Below are 22735 nucleotides of genomic sequence, written 5' to 3'. Positions count from 1 at the left end.
ATCAGTAAATACATTTCTTCTCTGTCAGAGTTAAAATTACAGTAAAATCATTATAATGATTAGAGTACGTTGCACAAGTCTTGAATAAATCAGTTAAAATCCGAGTGATCTTTGAAGTCGAACCTTATCCATGATGACGGACCATAACCACTGCAGGAAAAAAATAGAAAAAATCATTAGCGGGTTGTGAGGTCAATAACATTTAATATCTTACCTTATCTTGAAAAGGTATGGATCCTGGTGTGTGACGAAAACGTGTCCCTTCTACGACATAGTGGACCTACGTCATAATAAAGTAAAAGCCATTAATGCCAAAATTAAATTTAGGACTCAATAATTAATCTGATAAGCTTTTGTTAACGAACTTTGACAACTTCATCCCTCAGAGCATAATGTGACATTTCGAAGATGAAAAAGACGGACGCGGTGGCTTGTGGAATGGGGGCCTGCTGCGTGGGCACAGAGAACTTGGCTTCGAAGGTGACTCGTTTTCTCAGATTGTCCGTAAACGACTGGACCGGATGAATGTAAAACATCCATTTAGGGTCAAGTTTCCAGCACTGGCCGATATAGTCGTAGAGTCGCCTCGCCACATTTTCTAGTTCAAACTCTGCTACCGTTGGCCACAGAATGTCGTCTTTTGAGAGGAAGACGCCCCTTTCCATGGCCCATTCCTCGTCCATTATTTGCTCCGTGACCTATTTGTGTGTGTGGAATATATGCCGAATTATGTACGTGTTTAGCAAAATTATTACAATAGTTTGTCAGCCTGACCTGGGTCGTTGCTTCAAGAGTGACGGCTTCTAAAGGGACGGAGAGTTCCAACTGCTTATAACCAACTGGTCGAACCTGCATATTTTTATGCAGTTGATAGCATTACATCAAGGAGATAGTTATCATCTTGAATAATGTTTATTTACGAGACACTCAGCATCCGCTCGCAAACTTGGAACGCGTCGCAGTCTGAAGGCTTCTGCTTCCTCGGCTCTGCAGTAAAAAGATCATAATTATGTAGATAATTTCAGGTATGCGAATGTTATGCGAATCCTTACGCCCGTTCTTCTTCCTCAATACGTTCATACTCCTCTGCAATATCGTCAGAGGTAACCTAGAGGGATAAATAGGACAATGTTGTCACTCCTGTTCATATCATCACAAAATCACGACCCATTACATAATTTAATTACTGTTGCACATTATCTTAATGCTTACCTGAGTAGCTTTGTCATAGGTTAGAGGTGCAATCCAATCTTCACCCAACATTTCGTCAGGAGCTTGCCAAATGGAAGTCTCCACGTTGGTGTCCATTGCACTTTCACCCGCATAAACATATGCAAATGCGAGCATCCCTTCCTCCCCCAAGGGTAGTTCTTCCTCCTCTTCTGCCTTTTCTTCTTCAGAGGGTGCTGGACCCTTACCATCATCTTTACTTTTTCTCAGCAGGGCTGCTTCTTCACTTTCGAGTGGTTTACTTCCCCTTGGCTTTTGAGGATCATCTTTACTTTTTCTGCTGGCTTTTCGTCCATCTGCATTTTTAGGGTCTTCCAATGACCAACGAGTCGTCCCCTCCTTGATTTCTTCAATCTGAAATAGTAAACTATCAGTAATTGTTATTCGAATGATGAACCTTTCGAAATTCTTGTACCTCAAACGGTTCCAACTCTAGATCATCTTCGGGTCGAGGTTCCGTTTCTTCGGCTGGAGTGACATATTTGGGAAGCGTTCCACCTTTATTGACCAACGGCTTTTTCTTCTCTGAAAACATTCAGCATTTCACTTTTATTGGCACATTATTGATTATTTGCTAAGATAAGATGTAATGATTTTACTGTAAGGGAATTTTGTTGAATATCCGTAATCCTCTGCGTCACTCCATTCAGCCTCGTCAAACTCGTCTCCAATCTCTTCATTATTTTGGTCATCTTGGACGGAGAAATTTCCTTCGCCCAAATATTCCTTGTTGGATCTTTTTTCGGAAGTAGGCAACGTAAATATATAACCAATACAAAATATTAAAGGTAACCGGTACGCACAGTTCCATTGGAAGGAGTGTCTATATTCAATAAACATTAATTGTAAATAAAATAATACATTTAATAGTAAATTATAAATTATGAGAAATAAATACCGCTGCATCCACTTGGTCTAAAGATTTCTTGATCAATTCCTGTGTCAAGTTGGCATAAAAATCCTCCACGATTTGATTCATTTCATCATCATTCTCACCACCTTCTTGCGTCTCTAAAATTTCTGCAGCCTCGAAGTCCCACGGCTCAATTTCAATTTCCTGAAAATGCGGATAGCTCAATTCTCAACTTATTGCACTACATTTGCGATGAGTTATACCGGCGCTTGTGGTTTTGGAAGGATCAATTGCATTTCCGTCGGGACGAGGCGGCGTTGCTGTTTGAAAATGAGGGGACGTTGCTCCTCCACGTCCCAGTCCACAGGTTCGGAAGGCGTGTAGGTGGAGGAGACGGGTCGTCGTTGCGGGGGGAGGGGGCGCAGAGGTCCAGCGCCACGACCCATACCGACTTCGCCAACATCCTTGAGACAAGCTCCTTCCTTCGTGGCGTAGCTGCTCATCGTTAGGGCGAAGCAGGCCCCACTCTTGTCTTTATTTTTGGACATTTTGTGGCAGTCGACAGTAATTAAAATTAAGCACTCTTTCTAGAATGAACTATGCATAAAGTCAGTGATGCGCATAAGAACTTGGAAAAAAGAAACTTGATTTTTCTTTTAGTTTCTACGACTTCTATAGCTTCTGGCCACAAATCTGCATAAAATTTCATTGGATTTGAAAGATTGGAATTGGATTACGATTGAAAATTTACCATATCGTTTATATTTTTGTACTGAAACACTTTATTTATTCAATATTTGTGTTGTTTACATTTATCATCATTAGTATCAATTTCTAACCTAATTGAGACAAGTTTACATAAGAATTCCTCCCTCAAAATGTTGTAAGAATAGCTAGAATAAGTTGGTATAAACAGTTCTAAATATATTTCAATTTTATTTAGTCTAAATATTTTTGAAAATATAATTAGATAAAATTAGTTTTAAATATTTAAGCAGAAAACAAGAATTTATATAGTGATTCAAGAAACCTTTAACAATTAAACTAACATAGAAGTTAAAATCTTGATAAAACATAAAATACTAGAAAAAAATAACATAAATAATGGTACTAATCATCAGACTCATTGTAATTTATCAGACCGACGAGAAAAGTCAGGCATTGACCAGATACGTAGTTTTACATATATTTTATAGTTCTGGAAGTGTTGGGACATCCGTTCCAGAGGATTCTTCAGACTGACTTGCGTCTGCACTGGGTGCAGATTGTGGGTCATTGGTCGTCGAATCTATTGTCGGTTGCTCTTTTTCGTCTTGAGTTCCTGAACCTGCTAGAAGAATATTCTGCAGCTCCTGATTTTCCTCACCGATTTCATCACCATTATCTTTTGGGTTTGGTTCAACAACGTCTTCAGATTGTTGATCAGTCGTTGTCACATCTTCAGGTTGCGGGTCTGCGACAAGTTCATCAAATTTTAGACCAATCGTTACTTTTGATGCTTGTTCAATTTCTTCAAAAGGCGTTGTGTCTGCAGGTTTGATATTTTTATGAGCAATTTCTTCAAATGGCGTAATGTCTGCAGGTTTGACATTTTCATGAGCAATTTCTTCGTCTTGTATTTCATTTCCTTCATCCTCTTTGTTCTTCAGTGTAATAGTAGGAGATTCATCGAGAGTTTGAGTGTTGGGCTCTTGTTCTACCAACTAAAAATGAATAAATGATACAATATACAAATAAATCAAATAAGTAAAAAAATAAATGGATAAAAAATGGAGAAAGCGGTGGATTAAATTCTTGTGACTACCTTCTTAATCTCAACCGTGTCTTCTTCGAGATCTTTTTCTTCGTCTTGAAACATTTGTTCCTCTTGTAGATCGTCCTCTGAAGAACAAACATGTTCCGCAATATCAGCAGCTTCAACCTCAACCCCACATGATTCGCAAGAAATTGTCAATTGCAAGCCACCTCCTCCTTCCGACGATGATTCCTCAGAAGACTGAGCTTCATTTTGATACTGGAGATATTCCAACTGTTCCATTGTCCTCATTTGTCTCTGGTCTTCGTCATCTTCATCTAAAAACTGTTGTTCGTCTTCATTCCAATCTAACCCTTCTTCCTGCTCATCCTCGTCCCCGTAAATCATTTCTTGATCGTTGTCATCTTCCAATTCCATCCTCACATTTCCTCTTTGATTTATACCATGTCTTTGAAAAGACTTTGTAGCATTAGCAGTGGGCCCTTGCATGCGTCCGGAAGAACCTTGTGCTTCATCTCCATGATAGCGTCTAATATGCATCCTCATGTAGCGAATATCAGTGAAGCTTCTATAACAGTGAGGACAATGTATAGTATTCTTGGGGTTCATTGAATTGTGATGAATTCGAACGTGTCTGTGGAGGTCGCTCTTCTGCTTGAACCTTGCACCCTGCAATGAACACAGAGTAATTTATTGTAAACTAAATAAAAGTACAACGATTGAAATTTTCATTTCGCAGCTTAGTGATCCTACAACTTACACAATGAGTGCACAAGTGTTTTTCCTCCCGATTGTGATAGTACCGATGAGCATCGATGCTCTTCTTTTCCTGTGAATAATTGTTGGACATATTTAGAACATTTCAAAGTATGAGTTGCATTATACATACATAATAAACTTAAATAGTGGTACCTTGAATTTTTTGTTGCACAAATTACACGAATACCACCCATTCGGACCTAGGCGCATGGTGCTCTGCATTGGAGGGACCGGTTTTGCAGAAGCTGAAGTCACTTTGGTCATAACGATACCTTTGTTTTGTGGAGTGGTCATTGCAGGCCACGACTTTCTCACAATCGTCACTCCTTTTGGAAATCCACGCAACATAGAAGAAAGTGATGCTTGTGAAGTGGACGGCTTCGGACTTGACAACGACGACGACGATTGAGCTGGGATTTGTGACCTCAAAATTGAGTTTGGATTTGAATTCCTATTCACCCGAACCATGGGGCTGCTTCCTGCTGAAGCGGCGGATAGTCTTTGCTTTTGAATTGCTGCAGGAGGAATTTGAAGATGAACCTTTTGAATGTGTGTTGTCAGATCGTACTCTCGAGTGAACTTTCGAGGACACTGATCACACGTGAGAATGTTGTAGACTGGCTTCTCTTCATTGTGATATGTGCGAATGTGTCGTTCAAGGTGGGACCTCAATTTAAATTTTTCATCGCAATGGGAACAGAAGTACTTTTCTTCGCGGATATGATAATACCGATGATAAAGCCACTTTTGACGAGTTTCAAAGACTTTATTACATAATTCGCAGAAATAGTCGTCATTTTGTTCATTCTTCGTAACGGGGGTCGTGGTGGCGGATACTCCCATCGACTGTTCAAGGAATGAGGTAGGATCCGGTATTTCGTCCTCGTCTACTTCAGCATAAGCCTCAGCAGCAGCAGCTAAAGCATCCTCCTCCTCATTTTCACGATGCTTTAACATCAATTCATAATCAACCTCATTATTTCCACTAGTTTTCATCTCCTCTACTTCATGAGAATCATAATCATCTACCGTTTCATCAAACACCTCTTCCATGGTGACTTTGTGCACTGATTGTAGATGATTGCTTAGATCAGGTTCTGTGGCGTAGTGGAGGTCGCAGAAATCACACGGGAAATTTCTACTCTTGCATGTAAAGTTGTGAACACTCTTCATGTGACGGTGAGCATCTTGTTTGTGAGGAAATCTAGCAGTGCAGATTCGACATTGATGTCGTTGTTCTTGAACGTGGCGACGCATGTGTTTTAACAAGTCGGCCTTCACCTGAAAGTCTCGCTGGCATTCGGCAACGGGACAAACGAAAGTTTTCAGAAGGTGGGTATTGGTGGCATGTTTTACTATAGTACTGTTCGATGATGGGGAAATTGTTTTCTTGTAGATGTGGTGGTTGTTGGCAGCGTAAACGATTTCGTCCACGTCGAGATTATCGACGTCGATAACTTGCAATGATGATGGTTTTACAGGTGACTCCTTCCCTTTTTCTTGAGGTTTTATCAAATTTGGAGGATCGTCAGACTCATTTGGAAATTCTTCGTCACTTTCTTCCTCTCCATTTTCACCTCGGATGACTTTTCTGACCACGGTTGGTTTTGTGTTATTGTCGCCATTGATTGTCGTTGTCACATTTTCGTCACTTTGTTGAGTGAGGGAGGAAGGGGATGTATTGCTCAACAGAATCTTATCAACAGGATTGGGATGACCTGGATGGACGTATTGGTAATGTCTCTTTAGAAAACCGAGTGATGTGCATGATTTGCCGCACAAGATACACCTTGGAGCGTCTGATTCAGAGTGAGTGAGGATGTGTTTTGTCAAAAGTTCTTGTGATTCGTAAACTTGACCACATTCCTTGCAAGTGAATGATGATGGATTTTCTGTCGACACCTCAACTCGACTCTCCAGCAACTTGTCTGCATTTTCCTTAGTTTTTGAATGTGCGTTCATGTGACGAATATACTGCACTTTTCCAATCAAGATGGTATTACAAAGTCGGCACGAGTATCGGTGAGCAACGTTGGTGTCGGCACCTCCTATTTTCGTTATTGTGAGTCCAGTACCACTCTTGTGCATTACTGATTTCAGCATACCAACACCTGATTGAATGGAACGATGTGCCATGGCAGTGATGGTGGATATTTCCATCCCAGAGTTGTTCATTTGCATGTTTTCCATAGAACTTCCTTGAGATTGGTCTGCAAATTAGTATCCATTTCTCAATCATATCATATCTCATGAAATTAATAAAGTAAATATATTTACTATTTACCCATTTTGTAGGTTCGTAACTGTTTCCCTTCAGGACCGTGATATTTCTCCATGTGCTTATTGAGTCCAGATTTTCTGGAAAATTTCCAGTCACAAAGATGGCATTCAAACGGTTTTTCACTGTGGCAAGTAATAATACTAGTTTTGAACGATTTGCAACTTGTTGCAGTAATATATTTGTCTGATGATGATACATACCCAGTGTGCGTTCGCAAGTGCAGAATTAAATCGCCTCGAGTTGCCATTTTTAATCCGCAAAATTCGCATCCAAAAATTTTGTTATGAATACGGCAGTGAGTCCACTAGAAAATAATTATTTAAAAAAAACACATTAAAACGAAATCTGCAGACTTATTACTAGTAAAATTATTCATTAAAATAAATTACCAGATTGTTCTTGCTCTCAAAACTCTTCCCACACGTATTGCAAATATACGGCCGATCCGAAGTGGGGTCGTAGGTGAATGAATCTGGTGTGAGAACTGTGGATCCGGCTGAACTTCTCCTACTGTCTGGACTGCCACCCAGTTGTTTCGGCATTCCAACGTTCCCATTCCATGAAGATGACATGTAACTACTACTACTACCTCCACCAGAGGCGATGTTTGTATATTGCGGTGGTTGTTTTTGCTGCATTTGTACTTGTGGCTGCGCCATAGGCCCCCGAATAGAACCTGGATGTGTTTCCGCTTTTCTTACTTGAACAATCTGACCATTGGAGAGCTTAATTGGTTGAACCTTTGGCAAATAATTTTGCAGATTAATTGTGGGGCCTCGTGTCCTTGGATTGTTTGCTTTGTGAATGAGGCGAACATGTCGAGACAAGTTAGAACGATGGTTAAAACGTTGTGGACCTGTATATAACCATTAGTCATTCTAAAGCTTCTGCTGCGTGAGAAACGTAAATTGTGGCGAATTATAATAGTGCTTTAAACTTACATATCTTGCAACCAAACGGTCTTGTGTCTATCGAATTGATTGGGCGTCCTAACTGGTGACGGATAAATCGTGGGCCTGGGACTGTATTGGTTACAATTTTTATTTGAGAAGATGTTGACGAACTTTGTCCTGAATTCGTATTTGGAATAGGCTTGGAGACAGCAGTAGCTGCAGGGGCAGTACTGCATTTCTCGGAATCATTCCCATGTGTGTTAATGTGACGACCCTGAGTAGTAATTACATATATTAATTAATTTTTCGTCTTTTCAATGAATGTCTTGATAATTAATTCAACATATCATTTGAAATATTGAAAAATAAAGCAAATCTTTTCCTCTTTTCAACTAAAGCTTTCGTAATACAAAAATTCGCAAAAAAAACTCACCAGGTCAGTTGAATACTTGAATCCCCGGTTGCAAATATGACAAATAAACTGTTTATCTCGGGAATGATACCTGCACAAAATAATAATCAATAATAGAATCTTATGCACATTATCATATAACTTAAACTACTTAATTAATATTTGACAACTGTACCATTTATGGGTGTTCAAAGACTTCGCATTTTTAAACACTTTCCCGCAGTGGTTGCATAATCCACCTCCTCTGCCCCCACCGTTCTCGCCACCAGCTTCACCATTTTGTTGATTAGAACTGTCATCGTGTCTCTGAGAATGGCTTTCATCCTCCTGGAAATCTTGCTCTATTTCTTCATCGAAGGGATTTAGATCCTCCTCGAAGTAACCTTCTTCACCATCCATAGGTTCATTTTTAATCTTAACGTCGCCGTTCTCAAAAAACTGACGCTCATCATCGGACAATCCCTCAAAGCTATTGCGATCAACCTTGTTTGAGCTGCTAGGAATTCCGTTTTTGTACTTTTGCTTAATCTGTTTTAAAATTGCAGCCCTGTTTGTCGCCGTCATGCTACCGTGACACATTTTTATGTGGCGAATTAAGTTGTATTTCTGTAATGAACCCAAATAGATTTTGTAGATAAGTTCAACAGCAAACACGTTTTAATAAATTATATATGATTATGACGAACCATTGTGTATCCTGCGTGACATACTTTACACAAGTATGGTTTCGGCATATTAATTCGGGTTGACGATTTTTCATGGGCTTGCAAGTGTACCTGAATTCAAAATAATTCAATTTTTATTGTCACCGTCATTCCATGTAAGATAGAAACTATTAAAAGCTAATTTAATTAACTTAGCTAATGAGAACCAGAGAATAAAGCTTGGTCGGGCAGGGATATGTTGTGCCCGACCAAGCTGCCGTAAGACTTTTCAGCATTGGCAACTACACAGTGGCAGCTGAAGGGGACAAACACACATGACGCGATGATTTTTATTTAAAATAAAATTATAATACGCTTTATCGAAAGCTGCAATGTAGTTGTATTTTTTTAATAATTACTGAGATAATTGGTCAAAGGTAGTACTGGTATTACAGTCACTCAAAAAAAGTTGTACAGTTCCAAATTGAAATGGTTTAATTATTTTGAAGTTGTCAATCTTTTTAAAACGAAAAACAATTTTTAGCGACATTAATTAGCGAGATAATTACTTATCGATAGTGCACGTAGTAACTCAAAACAACTTAAACAATTTCAGACTAAAATTACTCATATCCTTTGTGTTCGTCCCCATCCATTCATTTGTAAACCTGAGGAGTTAGCTGGCAACCTCAGAAAATGAGATGGGAAATGCCCGACCAAGCTTCATTCTCTGATGAGAACTACTGTTACTTACCATTAAAGTGTCCTTCCTGCTAAAACGGCGAGAACATAGTTTGCAAGAGAACTCTTTCTTCCCTGTATGAATAAGATTGTGTCTCATCAGTGACCCTGCACTGGCCAGTTTAAGTCCACAGAAACGGCAAATAAACTTCTTTTTATGAATTCTGTAATGCTTTCTGAGTTCGGCCCTCTCTGTAAAGGTCGTTCCACACACGGAACACTCCATCGACGTGTTTGGAAAGTCTTCATCATCCTCATCATCATCATCTCCAAAGTCTTCAAAATTGCCAGATTTGAGCTGCATCATGGCCTTGTAGTCGTAATCGATAAAGTCGTCTAGCTCATCTTTGTCCAAGTTGGCATTCTCCACAGATACGACGGATGAGTCGTGAGATCCAGCCTCAGATCCGGAACCACCACTGCTTTCTTCGGCCAACTGGATGACACGATTCATCGAGCTTAAAGATTTCCTTGTTGCAGTGCTTGATTGTTTTGAGGATGCTGCTGATGCTGGAGACCCGTCTTGTTCTTGTCGACCCAAGGAAGAAGGAGAGTGGGTTCCTGGTTGGATTTTTGCTGGAGAGGATGATCTATCATCAATTTGAACCTCTGGATTCAAAATGCTTTCATCTATCTCCATATCGCCAGTGTCGTCAAACTCGCCGTCGTCGTTGTCCATGTCTTGATTAGAATCCTCGTCGTCGTTGAAATGCTGCTGCTCCACCATTCTCAATTGAGCCAAAATTCTGGCCTCCTTTCGTATATGAAGTTTCCGGTGAGCTGTAAAATAAAATTTACATTAGAACCTATCATTATATATTTTTTGCAGCATTATCCAAACTAAAATTTGTCACTATTATTTATAAATCAACAATTATTTTATTAATTCACAAACCTCTAAGGTAGCGACGCTGCAAAAATGTCTTGCCACAGACATCACACGCATTATCTGGATTCGTGTTGTGGACAACGGTCTTGGGACGACCCGGGGTTGCAGGTTTGAATGAAGAATGAACATTTTTGATGTGATCCTGCAGAATTTGCCAAGTCGCGAATCCTCCCCCACACTGGGCACATTGTATCTTGTGTTCTTTCTCGTGCTTCACTTTATGAGCAAACATGTGGTCTTTCCGTGTGAACTTGAGGTTACATATGTCGCAAGTGAAGGGCTTGATCTATATAATATCAAAGTAAAATATAAATAAAATCAACAAACATTTAGTAAAATTTACATGAATTAAAAGTACGATAAAATAAAATGACAAAACAAGAGAATTGTGAAGCTCACCCCAGTATGCAACAACATATGTCGATTGAGATGCGCCCTGCGAGTGAAGGTCATTCCGCACACGTTACAAGTGACGGGATCCTTCATCAAAATTGACGACTGGGAGGGGCGCTTCCTCGTAAAGTCAATGATGGGAGGTTTCATGTCAAAACTGCGCTCGCCTTCTTCATAGTCCTCGAACCCCTCTTCTTCATCGTCATCATCGTCATTTTCATAGTTGACATGGTCAAGATTATCAATGACTTCAGGTTGCTTGGGTCGGGGTGCAACTTTAGGAGTTGTCGCCGCTGCAATTTTCTTTGGCGGGTCAGGAGCCTTGTGGGTTTTCATGTGTCGCTGAAGTAACATCTTCTTGTTAAATTCTTCCCCACAAATCGTACAGGCTTCGAGGAAAGGTTGAGCATCTCGTTCCACTGCCATAGTAGCTTGAACGATCACGGCCGGCTTCTTTTTGGGACATCGAAGGGATCGACGAAGCTCTGGGGTAGGAGTAGCAGTCGTAATTGTGATGGAAGGAACCTTTGGTGTTGCGGCGATTTCTTTTTCTTGAAGCGTGGTGGCAGTGCCTGAAGGGCCGGCGATCTCATCGTCAATCTTGATCTTTTTTGAAGGATGACTTTCATCATCTGATTTTAAAGGAGGGGTGGCAACAGCAGGGTCATTTTCACTTTTTGGGAGATCTCCTTGTTCTTTATTATCACTTGTCTTGACTGCTTTAAGCTCTTCTTTCTCCAGCTGCAGTCGTTTTCTGGCCAGTGTTAAACTAGCAGGTTCGGATTTTCTAGTCGGGCCAACTTTTGCTTTTGCTGGGATTAGGGGTGTAGAAGATGAGGATGGGGTCGTCGAAACTTTTGGGTATTTTGGAGGTCTTCCACGACCTCGTTTTACAATGACTGGAGGTGGTTCGGACATAACCACAGCTTCAGTAACTGGAGCGTCTTTAATATCTGATGTACTGACCTCACTATTAAGTGTTGTTGTTGGCGTTTCAGGTTGAGGTACCTTTTCAATGAAGAGGTTATCAAAACTACCTGGACTTTCTTCTTCCGTGGTAGAATCTTCAACGACAGGTGGAGAAGCTGTTGTGGGAATGGCGACTTTTTCTTCCTCTACTGCAGCTGCTACTACTGCTGGCGCTTTGGCAACCGACGACGCCTTCGCGGCGGAGGGAGTGACCTCACCTCGGCTGCCCCTCATAACCGGTGGAGGGTCGGGAAGTGGCTTTCCACTCCGGAGAGTTCGCATCTTGCCGTACTTTTGACTGCGATAACTACGGATAAATTCTGGCTGAAGAAATCTGAAAGTCAATAAGGACGGATTCCAGTCGGTCATTTTGAGGATATTTAAATTGAAATATATGTACAATATTTATCTAGCGGATAAATAGGTGTGTCAAGGTGGGTGATTGAGAGATAATAAGGGGCGCTTTTGGAGTGGAAATTGTGACCTAGCTAATTAATTAATATGATTTAAAAAATAATTGATGATTGATTGAGAATGGTTTGCAATTTTTTAGGAATCTAATGGTGGTGGACACGAACGGCCTCACGCGTCACCTCACCACCAACAAGTATATTTACCGGCAGTACGAAGTCTTGTCAAATCCTGATTTCTTTTTCAGACTAACTAAAGTGAAGTGGTGCTGAATGAAATATGAAACGGGTGCTGGTAAAATAATGGCCGGTATTTCCACCATCTGTATCTCCTCCCGCCGGATAAAGGTCTCGTCGAAAATAAGTTCAAACGACCCCCAAATAATTTTTTAGAAAGCGTGCGTCCCACCCACTACGACTTATATTGTCCTCACGCCACCCAGCACATTTTTATCCGGTTATTGGAAACAGTAAGTATTTTCATTATTTAACTTCAATTCGGCACCTCCGCGACTGACTTCAATTATTTAATGTCGTAACGGCTTTCACCGAAATGCACTCAAAAAGTAATTTTGGCATGCATTTATTTTCTAATAACATGCGGTTTCAATTTTGCACAATTTGTTGATAGACTTGGTCACTTATGAATGATAATATCACCGTTGACTCGTCTCTCATTGCAAATTAATTAATTTGTGTATATGTATATGATATTTTATAACTTGATGTATATAAATATTCACAATGAAGACAAGTAGTTTAGCTATAACTAGTCCATCACAGGTTTAGTTATATTTTTTTATTATAATATGGACGTGGAAAATATGGATGCAGAAAACTTTCAAAACTTCTATTATCTAACAAGGGAATCTTGTATGTTGTACTGTCACATCTCGATTTCATGTCGGATGGTCTTAATTGATAGATAATTGAGTGTAACCAAAACTTTGTCATAGAACAAAACGGTGCTAAATCACGTTTTTGCAAAATATCTGGTGAAAGTTGCACCAAAACTTGCAATTTTTCCAATGCTTTTAACATATTCAACAACCTTCGGAATAATGACAAGAAGTTTATAAATTATAAACCTGTCCGTAATTTCATACTGATCACCAATATGCAAACAAAACATGCAAACATTGACCTTTTTTTTAAATTACGAAAATCTGCAAAATTTTCTAAATTTGAATTTCGTCGATTTTTGAAATTTTAAAGAAATTTAAATCTTAATCTTCTTTAATTTAAGAGTTGCAAAAAAGTTTTCAAAAAAGATTTTTTTTCTTGTTGCAACTAAATTGGAGGAAATTTCCAAAAATTGAAACTCACACTTTTTCATGAAAAAAGATGTAATGACCAATGCTAGTTTATTTTAAAAGTTGGAATAAATTCTGGAAATTTATATCGTCAGCTTATATATAGGACGTCCTATATATTCCATAGTGGAGGGACCCCATAGGGTCCCTCCAAGATGAATTTTTTTCAGTTTTCAAAAAAGCTTAAAATCTCGAAGGAGGTGTAGAAGAGTTATGTTGTTGAATATGTTAAAAGCTGACGATATAAATTTCCAGAATTTATTCCAACTTTTAAAATAAACTAGCATTGGTCATTACATCTTTTTTCATGAAAAAGTGTGAGTTTCAATTTTTGGAAATTTCCTCCAATTTAGTTGCAACAAGAAAAAAAATCTTTTTTGAAAACTTTTTTGCAACGCTTAAATGAAAGAAGATTAAGATTTAAATTTCTTTAAAATTTCAAAAATCGACGAAATTCAAATTTAGAAAATTTTGCAGATTTTCGTAATTTAAAAAAAAGGTCAATGTTTGCATGTTTTGTTTGCATATTGGTGATCAGTATGAAATTACGGACAGGTTTATAATTTATAAACTTCTTGTCATTATTCCGAAGGTTGTTGAATATGTTAAAAGCATTGGAAAAATTGCAAGTTTTGGTGCAACTTTCACCAGATATTTTGCAAAAACGTGATTTAGCACCGTTTTGTTCTATGACAAAGTTTTGGTTACACTCAATTATCTATCAATTAAGACCATCCGACATGAAATCGAGATGTGACAGTACAACATACAAGATTCCCTTGTTAGATAATAGAAGTTTTGAAAGTTTTCTGCATCCATATTTTCCACGTCCATATTATAATAAAAAAATATAACTAAACCTGTGATGGACTAGTTATAGCTAAACTACTTGTCTTCATTTTGAATATTGTGCAAAATTGAAACCGCATGTTATTAGAAAATAAATGCATTCCAAAATTATTGCTTGCATTTCTTGGGTGCATTTCGGTGAAAGCCGCTATTACAATAGCACACAAGCCGGTGTTATAGATAAATATATTTGTTCCTCATTCTGCAGCAGCATAACTACTTGCACATCACATTTATATATAACGTGCAAAGTCCCCCTATCATCCACTTTTCGAATTGAGACCAGGGTTATATATCCAAATCCAACCCACGCTGCTGCTGCAGACAGGCTAACCAGTCAAACTAAGGGAGAGAGCCCTTTCACGTCTCAAATGATGCCACCGTTATTACCACAGTGCACCCTCAAGCTTTTCTTGCGGATGTCCCTATTTAATAAGTAATGCATGTAGAAACCCCTCGATACCAGAGATAAATACTATCCCTTGCTGTTGAATGCAACCTTTATCATCATCTGGTCCCGACTCTCGTTATATATCGTTGATCATTGCCCTTCTAAATAAGTACATATCCCGAATGGCACAGCTAAATTAAACATGTGCCCTTAAATATGCAACGTATTTAGCCATGCGGCAAATTTTTGGCAATCTTATTACTGCATTGCACACCGGAAAGAGGAGTTGCCTCATCATACAAAATCAATGCTCTACCCCACACCAAGCGACACACGCCTATACTCGGATCTCGAATCTCCTGATCTCTCCCAGATCTTGAGAAGAGAAAGCCCAGCTGGAATATACGTAACCAAATGAAATAAAACTTTCACCTTACTTTCTCCACTGGAATTATGTTCCCCTTCGGAAGGATGTTTTCACTCCATGCCCATGGGCACACCCACTACGAAAAGCTCAATTGTAATAGTTACACAAAGCCGATGACTACGTAGAGCCAAACAAACAACGACTTTTGTTCTCCCGTAACAAATACCAAACCAACACTCTCTGTTACTTCATTACTGCTCGATTTGTGATGTGAATGTGATGATCACTTTAATGCAGGAACTTTCACTTTACAAATTCCTGCCGCTTATAATTTCTGTTGGTGTCAAAATTGTGAAATAGCTTTCGAGCGACAGTGGCAATAATTATTTTGCTTGTCCAATATCTTCCGCCGAGTCGTTTCTGAGTCAGACTATGGACTGCGGTCTCCTGTGGCAAGCAGGAAAAGCAAGCCCCTCCATCCAGCTTTTTTGAGCATGGGGCTACGCGTATATGTAAACTCCTTTATTTTCAACATTGATGGTATATCGAGTGATCATAGGTTTAGCTTACGGTTTAGCTATCCTACAGCTTTTATCGAAGTCTAAAAGCTGTGGTGATATTTCCAGTGGTTTGCATTTGCGTGCGTTGGATTGGATGCCTTTATTTATTAAGCTGTACATATTATGTACACGGAATGGTTAACACTGGGTCTGAGCGTGGTTTACGATGATCGTCGTCGTTGTCGTCGTCGCCAGATGACTCCAAGCGTCCTATTTATTCCATTACTTATTACAGAGTATTTTATGACATAAATTATGAATTATGGTGTTCTTTGGAATGTCCAGAATCGATTTAGACGTGCGCATTTCAATGATACAAAGTTATTTAACTTGGACTAAATTAATTTTTGCGAGTAGCAGAGGTAGCATAATAATTAATAATGGGGCGACCTTATTGATACCAGGGGATGAATATTTTTGTCCGTGCTGTATATTTATGTAGATTTATACACAAATACCTACTCGTTTTGTTGCTCTACATTAAATCCGAGTTAGGACTAACTGAATTTAAAGTAGTTTGTAGTTTGAGATGGGAACGGAATTGGAGATGAGGTTTTATGTATAACATCATTATTCGCATAATATTTGTCCCTATTGCGGTTAGTGAGTCGTCTGCATACTTTTAGATATATATTCTTCATGGAATTTGATGATCGACTTGAAATTGGTTTCGAGTTGCGTTGTTGGGTGTATCCAAATTCATAATCTAATCTGCCGTGGTACGGATGAAAGAAAGATGTGTATTTTATGAATTATGCCTGTGCAATCTTCTATTAGCACGTAAATACATTGTAGCGCAACGTTAACGTATATATGACCACGGATTTATTTATCTTATCGTTCAAATTATTCAGTATTATCAAACATTAAATGCGTCACATTAAATTCACTAACCACCTACGTTAAACCCAGTCGCCAAAGTCATTGCCAGAGTCAGATTGGATTTTTACAATCGGAAATAAATACATAAATAAATAAAGGTGCATTGTCCTCAGATAGCAAGCAGTCTTTACAACGTTAAATATTAAAATTATGTAAAACGCAACGTATGTTTTAGATTTTTTTTAGTAAAATGTATCATATCGTGTTTGTTTTATGTAGCAAGTTATGTAATAAACACAGATTTGTAGGTTATTATGTACTAATAATAACACATATTTACATTCACAAGTTGTGAATCACAACTTGTACGATTCTGCCACTTTTTTCCAAAATTTCTTCATGAATCTTCATGACTCATATCGTAGTCTAACATTACACATTTATGTATTCATGAATAGAAATTCGTCGTCCCCAGTTGCGTACTCAACTATTTCATTTAGTGCAATAATGAAAAAACCATTGCTGAATATCCCAAGATTACATGACGAATATGACAAAAACTCAAAGTTTATATGTACTCTGTCCGCATAATAAATAGTTCTGCAGGTGTTTTTTTTAGATGGTGATGATCACATTGCACGAAGATGACGTGTTGTCCCGTAGACAATGGTGGTCCTACTTATTCCAACATTATCTATCAACATATCCTATTGAAACGACGGACCCAACACATTATGCAACAAAACAACTCGGTTCCATTCCGGCTGTGGTCCATTCATCCTCCTCCGAGCAATTCTTCTTTATCGACCCCAATAATATCTCGTAATGCCACGATGCCACCCATATTCCGAGGAGTAAAGTAAAAGTAAAAGTACAGAAGCAACAAAAAAACAGCATGTTATTCATGCGATTTGGAGTTCACCCCCGTTTACTTACGCAACTTCTTCTCTTTACCCATGATGAATGATGACGATTGTGATGAAAGAAATTCTGCATTTCTTCTTAATCAATGACAAACACAATGTACATATTTTAATATGGACCCGGGGATAGCTCGAGCCTAGAAATTTGCCATAGTTGAGCCTGGATTTCTATTTTGCACAAGCGTCTTCTTCAGTCAAGGCTTATATTTTTTCTTTAAAGATGAATTACATATCCAGCTATTCTAGATATTGTAATGATTGCAAAGTCAGCTTATCGCAAAAAATAGGCATACACACATGTGAAATTGGAGATTTGTTTTTGGTGACGACAGCTTTTTGCAAGCAATCGGATAGCACGAGACGGAGCAAATGTGTATTAACGAGGTCATTGTATATAGAATTGAATAATCAGCAATAACAATATTTTGTAGTCATCATTCTTTTATCAACAGTGCCATTGTGAGTACAGAGACAAATTAGTTTTACGATCTGCGTCCCATTTCGAGCACGTAATTAATAATACATTGGGAATAATAACCGATTTATGTGCTTAATTTTGAGGCAAGAAATCCTTCAACTTTCATCTAAGAATGTAAGAACAAGATTGAAATGATTTGTCAGTATTTAGCTTGTGGATCGATATAAACTTGTAATGATTATTTGCTTTCTCAATTTGACTAGTTTCGTGATCGGTGAAAGTCCGATAATATATTTTGATGCGCGATTATAACGCCGATTGGCGTATTCTGTTTACATAATGAATAATGCTTAAATTCATTATCTTAAGAAATCAATGTGGAGTTATGAGCTTTACAGAGCTTTATAAAACATGATGTCCAGCACATTTGTAAATTAAACTTGGCCTTTCTACATGTCGTCGGCAAGCGCATGTCTCGACTGATCCTAATCATAGTAATCACAGGGTTAAGGTTTAATTGTTGAGTCTCACACATTTCCTTCAAAAAGTTCTATAATAAGGTCGCAATTATGTACATACGATACATAGACTGCGGAAACTAAAGTTAAAAAAAATCAAGTAAACAATGGGCAACTTAAACGTTACTGTATTGCCTTTTTATTCTCACACACCCTGAGACGTTAAGTCTACTAAAATTGTCGCAAGACAACCCATCACGATTTGCCGATTAACATTGAAGATTGACATAATATATGTGTATGTTCATATCGACACTGTTCTTTACAAAATAAGAATGCATATTAGTTGCAAAAAACAAATATGAAAAATGCACAATTGTATTAAACTGCAAAACAGGATGTACTAAATTTTCAAGAAATTGTAAAAGTGCATTTAAATGTTTGATAAAATTTCTAGTAAATTCCCGTTAGCAGGCTTCTAACAAAGAGGAAATGGACATGAAAAGTCAAAATTGTTTACGATGTGAGGTAATTTATGCAAATAATTTGATACTTGCGAACCCATAAATCTTTCGGGTAATACTTAAATGTACTTCGTGGTTGTGATGATGGATCATAAAACGGTATTTGCGTACATATTAATTTTATGTTTCACACCATTTCTTCTTTCCTTATTATTCAGCTTATATTATTACTATACAGCTCGTTGTTTGTTATTACTACAATTGGTTCTCCATATTACAACTATTGTGGGAAGAGATTCAGAACTTTTGTCTCCTCCTTTTTCCTTCGTGGAGGACATGGTCAGAATCATCCTTTATTGTAAGAAATGGAAGAATCACCGAAGACAAGGTCGCCCAAAACTGGCTTTACCACACCTCAGCATCCTAATAATAATGCTGCTCCTGCTATTTTATTACTTCTCCAAACTTTCATTACGACGCAGCTATATGGATTATATCAGAATTGCTGCAAGTAAAATGAGCAATATGATGCAATGCAACCCCTCTAGAATTTTGAGATTTATGAAAATTCATAATTATTTACATTTAGTATGACTACGATATTGTTGGGTGGACAATTAATGCAGTAGCAGCCTTACCACTACACTGCCCCATGAAGCGTTCGCGTTGTTGACATTGACACTGAACATCATCAACATATCGTAATAACATTTCAGTTAGTTATAGTTAGTTGATGATGGGCTATAATTATCGTATTATTTATGCCCAACCTGTCACACATTCGAGGCATTGTCTGTCGTGTGCTTTTACAATTACCACCTGAACTGCATGCATGTGATAAATAAAACTTACCTACTTACTTATTTAACTTCTAGGTAACCACAAATAATGTGGTGGTTGGAGCATCTTCCTTTAAAAAATGCTGTGAATGAATGTGCCATGTTGTGGATATCAGACGCTACTTCTGCATTGCCTGGAAGAAGAATGTCGTTGCAGGCAGGCTTGATTTTAATCCATGATAATAATTCGCTGGCCATGATGGCATTTGGTTTTGTTGTTACGCAGGTATACGTATTTAGCTAACTAACTAACTGACTACCCTTGACTTGGCCGAGGATTTCTGGTGGTCGGGTTTGATCAAAATGTTCTGGAGAATTATCTCATTCTGATTTTACACCTCGAACGGATCGGAGAAGAGTGGTCAGTCTGTCTATGAAAACTATTGTCCGAGTACAAGGTTGCTACCACTAAAAAGTTGTTCTGTGCAGGTAGTTGTCTGTGGTCTCAATATGTTCACCTTGAAAACGGTAAAAACTGGAACGCTTTGGAAAAAGACGAGTACTATAAAGTGCAAACAGATTGAACATTAAATTTTAAAATATTTGTCGTTGTGCAATTTTCAGAGTATTTTTCTACTTGTCCTTGTCACCGTGATGGTGGTGGCATGCGTGGCCATTCCGCAGAATTACTTTAATACGAACGCTTACATAGCGTCGCAACAAAGAGGAGAATATGACAGTTATCCACAACGACCATCAGGTATTTGATAACGTCACAAATACAAATTATGAATGATGAGACTTGACCTAGAACTAATTATTACGATTACGAATAGTCGACCCCTCCGCCTATTACACGGGAGCGAATCGTGCCAAAATTGCTAGGATGCTTGCCAACTACTACTGAATGGGGACACGCAACTCGAAATAATCAATAATTTTCTATCACTTTATTAGCTTTCTTTATTGTTTTTAGTAATTATTAAAAAATATACGTACCAATTCAGACAACAACGTGTTATAAATAACTTAATGAATTTGTGAGCTTGATTAAATATTAATTACTAACACCAATTTATAATATTAGAGTTCACTGGTTTTCATACGACGCTGCATAATTGTTTAAACATGGAGATTCTTGACAAAATAGTTATGTAAGAAAATAAGACGAGGTAGTAAATGCTTATTTGGTTAAATCATTATACCGAGTGAGTGACTTTATATTTAATATCTTCGGTTATCTCTCCCCCTACCTCCCCGCCCACCACGATTATCTTGATATCCTCCTCGCCCTCCTCGATGGCCAAAACCTTGATCTTGGTAATTATCTCCCCTTTGTTGATCGTAATTATCCCTATTGTCGTGTTGATAATAACCTCCTCCACCTTTATTATATCCACCTCCACCCCCTTGGCTATACCCACCTCCTCCCCCTTGGTTATATCCACCTCCTCCTTGATGAAACTGTTGTTGTTGCTGTTGAGATTGATAATTATCACCATGTTGGTACTGTTGACCCTGCCCACCTCCTCGAGGTGCCCAACCACCTTGTACACGTCCACCTCCTCCACGATTACCACCACCACCACCCCTAGCTCCCCCTCGGCCACCACCACCTCCTTGGTTTGGATTTTGAGTCCATCCTGAGGAAGCTGCAGGTGCTCCTAAAAATTCAATAATAAATAATACATAAATTATACGCCTCATTGCAATAATATTCCAATAAGTATTACAAGCCCCACCTTGTCTCTGCTGCCAACTCGGCATTTCTGGTGGAGGTGGCTCCACCTCATCGGGTCGTCCCCCACGATCTGGCACCTTTCCGATGACAACGCTATTCACTGCAGATCTTGTGTTCTTTCTGACCGATGACGACGACGTTTTCTCCACTACTGGTAAATCAATCCTCGCTGCCAGAACATGACTCAGCTCTACGGCCGGATTTTCCTTCATTTTTGGTCTTAACTTTCTAAACTCGGCATTTAATTTTTCTTCCTTGTCCCCTTTGAGCCTGTCAGACCAGTGGAAGGACTGCACTGTTACGTCCAGCCGTTTCAGCAACATCTCTCTCCTCATGCCATAATCAGACTTTAACTCTTTAAAATAATTGTCCAAGTTGACCCACTGCGTATCACTGAGCGCCCCAGTAAAGAGCGGCTCTAGGGTAGGATTACGGGCCTTGACCTTTTGTAGAATTCCGGTCCATATCAAACCTGGGGTAGATCCTGCGGGAGGTTTCCCCAGATCTAGCTCGATCATCATTTCCTTCAATATTTTGGCTGTCGGAGATTCATCGAGGGAGACGTGCATGTCTCCACCTCCGCCAGATTTTCCCTTTTGTACATGGATCATCCTGGCCGCTTGAAGTTCGGAAAGGAGAAAGTTGAGGAGTATTTGGCGATCATGAGCAGATTCAAATCTGGCTGGAAGTTGGGGTTCAAGGAGGGAAACGTATGGAAATCCTAGTTCTTTGAGAAGGGAGCTTAACTCCATTTTGAAGGAGGTAAGGTCATCGGGTGACGTTGTTTTTGGTGGAGTGACATCTTCGTCCACTTCGGGACAGAGGGTTTTTAGTTCAAGAGCGATCCATGAGATAAGAGTGGAATAGTGCGTCCAGTCCGATAGAAATGGGGGCACTTTCTTTGCTGGGGGACAACTAATGTCGTCATCTATATTTCTACCATTTTGGTAGTTAAAATGGGTCGAGGGGACGCGTAGGTCTTCTATTGCGCTGGTTATATTGATTTCCATTTTATCCTACAATTAAAAAACGAAGTAATTTTTTAAGCTAAATGAATGCATACATTTAGCACAGACAACGATAAGCCAGCTATCTGAACCATGCAGTGACAGAATTTCAGTCATTTTTTAAAATATCGTACCTCGTACCTGTATACTCTGGATTCCGCAGGGATTCACCTGAAAATTAGACACAATCATTACGAAAATTGATTTTAGTAATAAATTAACTAATGAAGCAAGATTTTTTAAATGGAAAACGCAAATGAAATTTTAAATACCTATGTAATATTTTTTCTCACCCGAATGAAACTCGTGTTGTTTATTATATTCCCGTGCCGGCGTCAGACATGAGCAATGTGTAAATCGAGACGATCAGCTTACTCCAGTTTTCACCTTATGCATTAAAAAAACATGCAAAA

General features: G+C 38.8%; 4 protein-coding genes across 9 annotated transcripts; all 4 read right to left on the bottom strand.

The window, feature by feature from the left end:
* Positions 1–93: 93 nt before the first annotated feature.
* LOC118435388 lies at positions 94–855 on the bottom strand. The gene is made up of 4 exons (XM_035851397.1): positions 775–855; positions 366–698; positions 215–280; positions 94–150 (listed from the first exon to the last, which is right to left on the bottom strand). Exons 1-4 carry the CDS (start codon positions 853–855, stop codon positions 94–96), a joined length of 537 nt encoding a protein of 178 aa, XP_035707290.1.
* Positions 634–2631, bottom strand: LOC118435387. Its single transcript, XM_035851396.1, has 9 exons — positions 2347–2631; positions 2129–2287; positions 2034–2053; positions 1830–1966; positions 1646–1755; positions 1213–1584; positions 1053–1108; positions 775–987; positions 634–698 (listed from the first exon to the last, which is right to left on the bottom strand). Exons 1-8 carry the CDS (start codon positions 2629–2631, stop codon positions 897–899), a joined length of 1230 nt encoding a protein of 409 aa, XP_035707289.1. The 3' UTR covers positions 634–698; positions 775–896.
* Positions 2632–2838: 207 nt separating this feature from the next.
* Positions 2839–15600, bottom strand: LOC110848417 (zinc finger protein 423). Of its 3 annotated transcripts, none has more exons than XM_022095628.2 (15): positions 15216–15600; positions 10858–12154; positions 10465–10744; positions 9583–10349; positions 8871–8960; positions 8360–8790; positions 8206–8275; positions 7821–8046; positions 7269–7735; positions 7080–7183; positions 6883–7001; positions 4752–6808; positions 4600–4668; positions 3888–4508; positions 2839–3786 (listed from the first exon to the last, which is right to left on the bottom strand). In XM_022095628.2, the coding sequence occupies exons 2-15, from the start codon at positions 12100–12102 to the stop codon at positions 3274–3276; spliced, it is 7059 nt and encodes a 2352-aa protein (XP_021951320.1). In that variant the 5' UTR covers positions 12103–12154; positions 15216–15600; the 3' UTR covers positions 2839–3273. The 3 variants fall into 3 exon arrangements, with proteins under 3 accessions (XP_021951320.1, XP_021951319.1, XP_035706668.1); XM_022095627.2 differs by having other exon boundaries at positions 15221–15600; XM_035850775.1 differs by having other exon boundaries at positions 6883–6956; positions 15221–15600.
* A 4904-nt stretch (positions 15601–20504) lies between these two features.
* On the bottom strand, positions 20505–22709 carry LOC110848387 (protein FAM98A). 4 transcript variants are annotated; one of them, XM_035850777.1, is made up of 4 exons: positions 22595–22709; positions 22457–22493; positions 21317–22331; positions 20505–21238 (listed from the first exon to the last, which is right to left on the bottom strand). In XM_035850777.1, the coding sequence occupies exons 3-4, from the start codon at positions 22323–22325 to the stop codon at positions 20799–20801; spliced, it is 1449 nt and encodes a 482-aa protein (XP_035706670.1). In that variant the 5' UTR covers positions 22326–22331; positions 22457–22493; positions 22595–22709; the 3' UTR covers positions 20505–20798. The 4 variants fall into 4 exon arrangements, with proteins under 4 accessions (XP_035706670.1, XP_035706669.1, XP_021951285.1 ...); XM_035850776.1 differs by having other exon boundaries at positions 22464–22493; XM_022095593.2 differs by having other exon boundaries at positions 22464–22493; positions 22616–22694.
* Between the last annotated feature and the right edge of the window lie 26 nt (positions 22710–22735).

Source organism: Folsomia candida, unplaced genomic scaffold (assembly GCF_002217175.1).
Source record: "Folsomia candida strain VU population unplaced genomic scaffold, ASM221717v1 Fcan01_Sc004, whole genome shotgun sequence".
In the NCBI taxonomy this organism is placed as follows: domain Eukaryota; kingdom Metazoa; phylum Arthropoda; class Collembola; order Entomobryomorpha; family Isotomidae; genus Folsomia; species Folsomia candida.
This window is presented reverse-complemented; position numbering and strand designations above follow the sequence as displayed.

Excerpts from the sequence above, each read along its gene's own strand:
- LOC118435388 (XM_035851397.1), bottom strand. The coding sequence starts at position 855 with ATGCAGGTTCGACCAGTTGGTTATAAGCAGTTGGAACTCTCCGTCCCT. Across the intron at positions 281-365 it reads TGAGGGATGAAGTTGTCAAA|GTCCACTATGTCGTAGAAGG; the intron begins GTTCGTTAACAA and ends ATTATGACGTAG. Across the intron at positions 151-214 it reads CCATACCTTTTCAAGATAAG|TGGTTATGGTCCGTCATCAT; the intron begins GTAAGATATTAA and ends TTTTTCCTGCAG.
- LOC110848417 (XM_022095628.2), bottom strand. The coding sequence starts at position 12,102 with ATGCGAACTCTCCGGAGTGGAAAGCCACTTCCCGACCCTCCACCGGTT. Across the intron at positions 7,736-7,820 it reads ACCGTTTGGTTGCAAGATAT|GTCCACAACGTTTTAACCAT; the intron begins GTAAGTTTAAAG and ends GGTTATATACAG. Across the intron at positions 3,787-3,887 it reads ACACGGTTGAGATTAAGAAG|TTGGTAGAACAAGAGCCCAA; the intron begins GTAGTCACAAGA and ends ATTCATTTTTAG.
- LOC110848387 (XM_035850777.1), bottom strand. The coding sequence starts at position 22,325 with ATGGAAATCAATATAACCAGCGCAATAGAAGACCTACGCGTCCCCTCG. Across the intron at positions 21,239-21,316 it reads GAGTTGGCAGCAGAGACAAG|GAGCACCTGCAGCTTCCTCA; the intron begins GTGGGGCTTGTA and ends TTGAATTTTTAG.
- LOC118435387 (XM_035851396.1), bottom strand. The coding sequence starts at position 2,631 with ATGTCCAAAAATAAAGACAAGAGTGGGGCCTGCTTCGCCCTAACGATG. Across the intron at positions 1,109-1,212 it reads CCTATGACAAAGCTACTCAG|GTTACCTCTGACGATATTGC; the intron begins GTAAGCATTAAG and ends TTATCCCTCTAG. Across the intron at positions 988-1,052 it reads ATTGAGGAAGAAGAACGGGC|AGCCGAGGAAGCAGAAGCCT; the intron begins GTAAGGATTCGC and ends TTTTTACTGCAG.